At 55.0% G+C, this 7,549-nt stretch overlaps 1 protein-coding gene across 2 annotated transcripts in view; it reads left to right on the top strand.

The window, feature by feature from the left end:
- Positions 1-6,041, top strand: part of zdhhc16b (zinc finger DHHC-type palmitoyltransferase 16b) — a 12,806-nt gene extending 6,765 nt beyond the window's left edge. Inside the window, exons 1-10 of one of the 2 annotated variants that reach the window (XM_042337037.1) lie at positions 1,331-1,397; positions 1,669-1,938; positions 2,183-2,377; positions 2,847-2,935; positions 3,136-3,164; positions 3,638-3,771; positions 4,295-4,380; positions 4,807-4,930; positions 5,418-5,488; positions 5,581-6,041. In XM_042337037.1, coding sequence (XP_042192971.1) covers positions 1,702-1,938; positions 2,183-2,377; positions 2,847-2,935; positions 3,136-3,164; positions 3,638-3,771; positions 4,295-4,380; positions 4,807-4,930; positions 5,418-5,488; positions 5,581-5,692 — 1,077 coding nt within the window. In that variant the 5' untranslated portion in view covers positions 1,331-1,397; positions 1,669-1,701 and the 3' untranslated portion in view covers positions 5,693-6,041. Of the gene's footprint in view, positions 1-1,330; positions 1,398-1,668; positions 1,939-2,182; positions 2,378-2,846; positions 2,936-3,135; positions 3,165-3,637; positions 3,772-4,294; positions 4,381-4,806; positions 4,931-5,417; positions 5,489-5,580 lie in introns of those variants that run through there. The other variant, XM_042337038.1, reaches the window with a different exon arrangement.
- The last annotated feature ends 1,508 nt before the right edge of the window (positions 6,042-7,549 follow it).

Raw genomic sequence — 7,549 nt, 5'->3', positions numbered from 1 at the left:
GGAGTTTAGGGAAGTTATAACACGTTTATAAATTGTTTTGTGCTGAGAGCGGTGAGTGAGGTTTCTGTGGCGCCATCATCCTCCCTCACCACCACCACACGCACAATAATAATAATAATCCTTGCATTTGATATAGCGCTTTTCACGTCGGGAGAACGTCCCAAAGCGCTTCACAGAACACACTGTAAAGTGAATTGACTGTATATTTGTGGGCGAACGCGGCAGCCAATTGCGCACAGCAATGTCCCACAAACAGTCGTGGATTGAAAATGACCAATTTATTATTGTTTTTGGTTTTGGAGGATTATTATTAGGCTCTGTGTGGAGTAAGGAAACTTGCCCAAGGTTTCGGCCCTCTGCCTGGAATTGAACTCAGGTCTCTCGCTCGCAAAGCGAGTGCTCTAACCACTGAGCTACAGGACTCCGCAAGTGTGAGCCACTCTCTGTCTTTCTCACACACACACCACACACGTTCTCACTCGCATACACACTCGTATACACGCACTCTCTCTGACTCACTGTCGCGCACACACACACACTCTCACCCATATACCGACTGTCACACACCAGAGGGAGTGTTTATGCTGAAGTTTGATTGTGTGAATTCCGTCCCCATTAATTATCAAACATCGGCGCAACTCGTCAATAATTCAGCCTCGGCTTCAAGGAACTTCGGAGTGAAATTCATCCCAAATTACCGAAGCCGTTGTCTCAGCCGCTCGCCCCCACACCCCCACTCCTTACCCCCACAAGGCAAACCACAGGGAGGTGAGGGTGGGCGGGGGGGGGGTGCTCCTGCATGTTAGCCCCTGATGTACGCAGGGTCTCACTGCTTTACCTTTGTGAAGTGTGCGGGGGATGTATGTGTGTGTACAGGGGGCGGTGTGGGGGGGTGGGTGTGTGTGGGTGGGTGTGTGTGGGGGGGGGGTGTGGTGTGTGTGTGTGTGGGGGGGTGGGTGTGTGTGTGTTGGGGGGAAACGACTCACGGCAGCTATTCCCAGGTAAGATGTTAAGCTACTCTACACTGGGACCTGAGTTGGTCATTGATATTCTCTCCTCCCCCCAGATCTCGTCAATGCTGACTGACCGTCCTCAACGGTGACCCGGCTTCAAACAGAGTCCATCAAAGCCCTCACCCCCACCCCAACCACAGACACCCTCTCACCCCCCCCCCCCCACACACCTTCTCACCCCACACAAACTTACCACTCCCTCTCACCCCCCACTCCACACACAGTCTCCCCCACACACACTCTCCCTCTCCCCCCCCCCTCCACACACACACAGCCTCCCCCCCCACACACACAGCTCCTACTCACAATGTCCGACTCCCCCAGCCCAGTATCGTTGCTGTGGCTCTCGGCCTCTCCTGCTCTCAGCGCATCTGCTCCGTGACGGTAAGAGGCTGCGTTTAAACCGTGACGTCCGTCAGTCTCATCCCAACACGTGCTGAGGGTTACACTCGGGATCTAATCTGGGGGGTATGTATAGAATAACCCCCCTCGGGAGAGAGTTAGAGACTGGAATTTAATCTGGGGATTGGTTTATACATAGATACATAGAGAGGCTGGAATCTAACCCTGGGGGTGTTGTGCGTATATATGTGGGTGTGGGGGGTGAGGGGTTAACAGCCTCCGCTGTTGTGTTATCGCTGTGTCTCTCTGGCAGGGAGCTGAGCTGAGCTGAGCTGAGCTGCGTGCGATGAGGACACCGTTGAGGATGTTGTGGAGAGGGATGCGTGTGTTGTTGAGATGCCCCCGTCGCCCCCGGTCCCGGCGTGGGGACCCCTTGCTCGGTGCCCGTGCTCTCTGGGCCTACGCCAGGCTGTGTGCGGACTCCCTCCTCTACAACTCCTTCACCAACTGGGACGTGGTCCTCGACTCCCTTTTCGAGCCCATCTACTGGCTGGTCGACCACGTCACCAGGTGGTTCGGGGTGGTGAGTCACTTGTATATTACTTCAACCCTCCACTCCCCCCCAAACCCCCCCTTCCCACCCCCGAAACCCAGACAAGCCTCTGAGGGAAACGCTTGCCCTCAAACCCTGTCCCCAATTCCTCCGTCAACAACCACGAGACTGAGCTCCCGTCTCCCCACTTGTCAACCCCTCCTCCCCCTTCCTGTGCCCCCCTGAGACATTCCCACCACAGTTCTCTCTCTGTCTGTCTGTCTCTCTCCTGCAGGTGTTTGTGGTGATGGTGATCTTCCTGACGAGCACCATTGTGCTGATTGTCTATGTGTGTGTCCTGCCCGTCATTGTGCGGACCTACAGTGCGGGCTGGATCACCTGGCACCTGGGCTACGGCCACTGGAACCTGCTGCTCATCGTCTTCCATTACTACAAGGCTGTGACCTCCAGCCCCGGCTACCCCCCACAGGTAAGAGAGAGAGAGAGAGAGTAACCTCACAGCGCCCGGCACTCACCAAGTGGAGTCCTGTAGCTCAGTGGTTTGATTCTCGGGCAGGGATAAACCTTAGGCAAGTTTCCTTACTCCACACGCCTCTGTTTACCAGCAGTAAGCAGGAGCGCGTTATTTGTCGATTGGCGGATTTCCGAGGATAAGAATCCCTTCACAAAAAATGATCAATAAAATAATAATTTGGTCACTCAAACCACGGCTGTTTGTGGGACACTGCTGTGCGCAAACAAACGGTCAATTCACTTTACAGTATATTCTGTGAAGTGCTTTGAGACGTCTCGAAGACGTGATAAGGCTCTATATCAAATGTAGAGGGAGCTTTACTCTCGACTCTAACCGCTGCTGTCACTGACCTGGGAGTGTGGGTGGTCAGTGTAGAGGGTGTGTTGCTCGGTCTCTGAGGTGATGTTCTGTGATTCCCCGTCAGGAGAAAACAGACGTTCCGATGGCGTCCATCTGCAGGAAATGCATTGCTCCCAAACCGGCTCGCACGCACCATTGCAGCATCTGCAACCAGTAAGTGGGGCCGCAGTGTGGCGGTGGGGGTGGCTCGATGGGGGAGAGAGAGAGAGAGCAGGGAATGGGGTTAGAGTAGAGAGCTCCAGTGGGGGAGAGAGCCCCAGCACAGACACGATGGGGAGAGAGAGAGAGAGAGCAGGGAATGGGGTTAGAGGAGAGAGCTCCAGTGGTATAATTCTCTGATTTTATTATTTCAGGTGCATCTTGAAGATGGACCATCATTGCCGTATCCTTTCCCTGTTCTCGTCAGTGCAGGGTTTATGTGGCCGGGTTTCCCCGCTGCTCGTCCTCAACTCCCCCCAGGAGCGATTGTGAGATGGTGCCCCGTGTGACGGACGCTGTATGAACACACATTGTTATTGTGTCGGGGAGGAGGGGGTCTCAGTTGCAGTGCAAGTAACCACAGTGGAACTCTCTCCCTCAATCCCTCTGCCTTGCCCTCCCCTCCCCTCCCCCCTCCTCCCAATCCTTTTTGATCGTATTTGTGGTCACCTCCCCCTCTCCCCCCGGCTTGGTGTCGGACTCTGCCCACTGTCAAGAGCTCAGGGACACTACCCCATGTGACGGTCGCTGTGTAAATGCAGGCAGTTGTTGTTGTTGTTGTGGAGGGTGCGCTCAGTGTAGGCAGCCTGGCCTGTAGCCCTTGCGCTCGGGAATCTCTACTCACCGAGTCTTGCTCCTCAACCCGTCCCCCTCCAGCCTGGCTCAACAACTGCGTGGGGCACTTTAACCACCGCTACTTCTTCTCCTTCTGTCTCTCCATGACGCTGGGCTGTGTGTACTGCAGCGTCAGCAGCCGCCAGCTCTTCACCGAAGCCTTCAACGCCATCGATGTGAGTGTGTGGGGTGGGGGGGGGGTTGTGGGGGGTTGGCAGTCACAGACACAAGCTCAGTGTTCAGTCTGTGTGGGGGGAGGTGGAGTATTGGAGGGGAGGGGAGGTGGAGTATTGGGGGGGGGAGGTGGAGTATTGGGTGGAGGGGGAGGTGGAGTATTGGGGGGGGGGAGGTGGAGTATTGGGTGGGGGGGAGAGGTGGAGTATTGGGTGGGGGGAGGTGGAGTATTGGTGGAGGGGGAGGTGAGTATTGGGTGGGGGGAGGTGGAGTATGGGGGGGAGGTGGAGTATTGGGTGGAGGGGGGAGGTGGAGTATTGGGTGGAGGGGGAGGTGGAGTATTGGTGGGGGGGAGAGTGGAGTATTGGGTGGGGGGGAGAGGTGGAGTATTGGGTGGGGGAGAGTGGAGTATTGGGTGGGGGGGAGAGGTGGAGTATTGGGTGGGGGGGAGGTGGAGTATTGGTGGGGGAGGGTGGAGTATGGGGGGGGGTTCCAATCTGAACACTGTCCCCCTTGTCCCCACAGCCGGACACACAGACCTCCGCTCCCACTATTTCGTTTCGAGAAAGGGCTTTTCACAAATGCATCATCTACCTCTGGGTCCTGTGCAGGTCAGTGCCGACATCCGCTCCCTGTGTTAGCACCGCGCGCTGTGTAACACACTGTTCCCATCCTCTCACACCCCCCACGCATTACACTTCCCGCCCCCCACCCATGCACACACACGCACCCCCTCCACCCCCCCGGTGTCCTGGCTGACAATCCCCGAGGTTGTTTGGGGATTAAATTTGGTCATTCTGTCTGGGGGACGCTGCTGTGCACAATTGGCTGCCGCGTTTTGCCCACAAAATACACAGTCGATTCACTTTACAGTGTATCCTGTGAAGCGCTTTGAGACGTCTCGAAGACGTGATCAGGCGCTGTATCAAACGCAGGGATTATTATTATTATTCTCCCTCGCTCGGCCCGCACTGTGCAGAGCTCAGACACCGTGTCAATGCCGTCGTAAACTGCAGCTGCTGCTCCCCTCCTCACAGCTCGGTGGCCTTGGCCCTCAGTGGGCTGACCCTCTGGCACACTGTCCTGATCTGCGGGGGGAGGACCAGCATCGAGCGGCACATCAACAAGAAGGAGCAGCAGCGGCAGCTCAAGAGAGGCCGGGTGAGTCTGCGGAGAGGAGAGAGTGACAGCTTGGGGGGGCCTCAGCCTGGTGCTCAGTCACTTTGGGTAAACAGCCACAGGGGGTGGGGGTGGGTGCTGTGTGTGTTTGGGGGGGTGCTGTGTGTGTTTGGGAGCGGGTGCTGTGCGTGTTGGGGGGGGAGCGGGTGCTGTGTGTGTTTGGGGTGGTGTGCTGTGTGTGTTTGGGTGGGGTGCTGTGTGTGTTTGGGGGCGGGTGCTGTGTGTGTTTGGGGGGGGTGCTGTGTGTGTTTGGGGGGGTGGGAGCGGGTGCTGTGTGTGTTTGGGGGGGGTGCTGTGTGTGTTTGGGGGGGTGCTGTGTGTGTTTGGGGGGGTGGAGCGGGTGCTGTGTGTGTTTGGGGGGGTGCTGTGTGTGTTTGGGGGGGTGGGAGCGAGGCGGAATGGTTTTAGACAAAGTCTCGGTGCTGACATTACCTCTCTCTCTGTGGTCGTCTCCCCCCCCCCCCCCCAGGTTTTTCGGAACCCCTTTAATGCCGGCAAGTTAAACAACTTGAAACTGTTTCTCGGCATCGAAAAGAGGAGGTAAGACAGTCACTGACTGACAGGACACCGTCTTACACACACTCACACACACACACTGGGGCGTTGGCAGTGACAGACTCTCTGTGTTTCAGGCACTGGCTGACCCGGGTGCTGCTCCCCTCCTCTCACCCTCCGCACGGGGACGGCCTGACATGGAAGCTCCCGCAGAGCCTGGAGACAGAGCGCACGGTCCTGGCTATTTAAGTGGGAAGAGAATGCGGGAGGAACTCCTGCGTGTGGGGAGGAGAGAGAGAGAGAGAGAGAGCGAGCAGCGCGTGTGTCTGGATCTTCTCACCTGATCTCAGGGTGAGGGAGGGACCCACGTGGTCAGTGATTGGGGGTCACAGCAACAAGACTGACCCCCACCTGCAGCAGCAAGAGCATCGCTGAGCTGCGACCACACTGTGGCGGAGCAGGGGGAAGCTGGTCGGACTGAATTGAACAGGACTGTTAACATTTTTTTAAACAAGACATTTTTTCGCCTGTCTCTTTGCCCTTTGGCCTGTTCCTCTCTCTGTACAATGTTTGTTTAACAAGATTTATTGGATTCAGAGACACTTTTTTTTATGCAGAGGATAACTAGTTCCTTTCCTCCCTCCACTGTCTTGTCTGTCTGTCTGACTGACGTTGAACTGGGAAGTGCTTGTGTCCGGAGTGAAGAACCTCGTGTTTAAGCCCCTGGATTGGAATGGAGGGGGACAACTGACCTGAGCTTGCAGCAAACTCGTCCAATTTAAGTCGTTTAGTGGTCAGAGCACTTTCCTCGCAAGCGAGAGGACCTGGATTCGATTGCCAGGTGGGACGAACCCTAGCAGTAAGTAGAAACCCGGTTGTTAGTCAGATCCAGAGTAATAATGCTTTCCAAAAAAAAAAAAAATTTGGTCACTCAATCCACCACTGTTTGTGGGACACTATCTGTGCAATTGACTGCCGTGTTTCGCCCACAAAATATATTAAATGCAAGGATTATAATTATCCCCAAACATTGGGCCGAACCCATTCCCTCCCACTGCACACAATCCCAATGAACCAAACCTCTTCCCATTGGATTCACTCCCAATGGAGGGAACCCTATCCCAATCACCTCCTGGTTTCTCGATGCCTTTTCCCCCTCATCGGGTCCAACCTCTGATCCTGTACCCAGTGAGTCTGAATCAGGAGTAAAAACAGGCTGATGCCACCCCCTCCACCCCCCACCCACACTGCCTCCCACCCCCTCACCCAAACTGTCCTCACGCTGATTGTCTGTAGTTTGGGGGTCTGTAAACAGTCAAGTGGAGGGGATCATCACTAATTATTAAAGCCCGTGTTCCCCGGTGAAAGCAATATTGTACAAATCACTCAGTCTCAGTGTAAGGTTTCTATTAAAGGCCATTGTTATATTGGAGAATAAATGCTGTGATAAAGCAATTACTGAGAAACTTTTCTACTCTGGGACCCTGGAGTGCAGGAAAGGGAATCCCAAACATCACCAAAAACAACTCGACCTGAAGGGAGAATCGTAGAATATTTGGTACAAATGTTTTAATCGTTTCGAAAACGTATGTCGTTCAGTACAGAAGCCGCAAGTTACAGTTTTTTTAATTAAAAAAAAATCAGGAATTGTGCGTTTCACAACCCGCGGACACGGTAAGTAGCGATGTGGCGGGAGATTAATACTGTGGCTTTGTGACCCTGCAAACCCCTGTTACACACCGTCACTAATCTCACAAACAGCAGCTGTTATAGGAGCACAGATTGCACTTACACCTCATCAGGCACTTCTCCCCAACGAGTGGCAGCCCCGGCGGGTGGGAGCCCCGGCGGGTGGCAGCCCCGGCGGGTGGGAGCCCCGGCTCTTGGGCTTGGGAGGGAAAGAGAGAACATGAGCGAGACGGAGAGAAAGAGGAAGAGAGAGTGGAGCGGGAGGGTAGCATTTAACCCAGCACAGAGAGGAGTCAGTTTGTCCAGATTTCTTGATCAGCTTTAAGGAGGGGGAAAGTCACTGTGGGGACTGTAGTAGGACATTGTACAGGTCTCTCTCTCCCAAGTGAGGGAATCCCAGTCGGAGTGGCGTTCCCG

The sequence above is a fragment of the Callorhinchus milii genome, unplaced genomic scaffold, assembly GCF_018977255.1.
Source record: "Callorhinchus milii isolate IMCB2004 unplaced genomic scaffold, IMCB_Cmil_1.0 Scaffold7, whole genome shotgun sequence".
Taxonomy (NCBI): domain Eukaryota; kingdom Metazoa; phylum Chordata; class Chondrichthyes; order Chimaeriformes; family Callorhinchidae; genus Callorhinchus; species Callorhinchus milii.
This window is presented reverse-complemented; position numbering and strand designations above follow the sequence as displayed.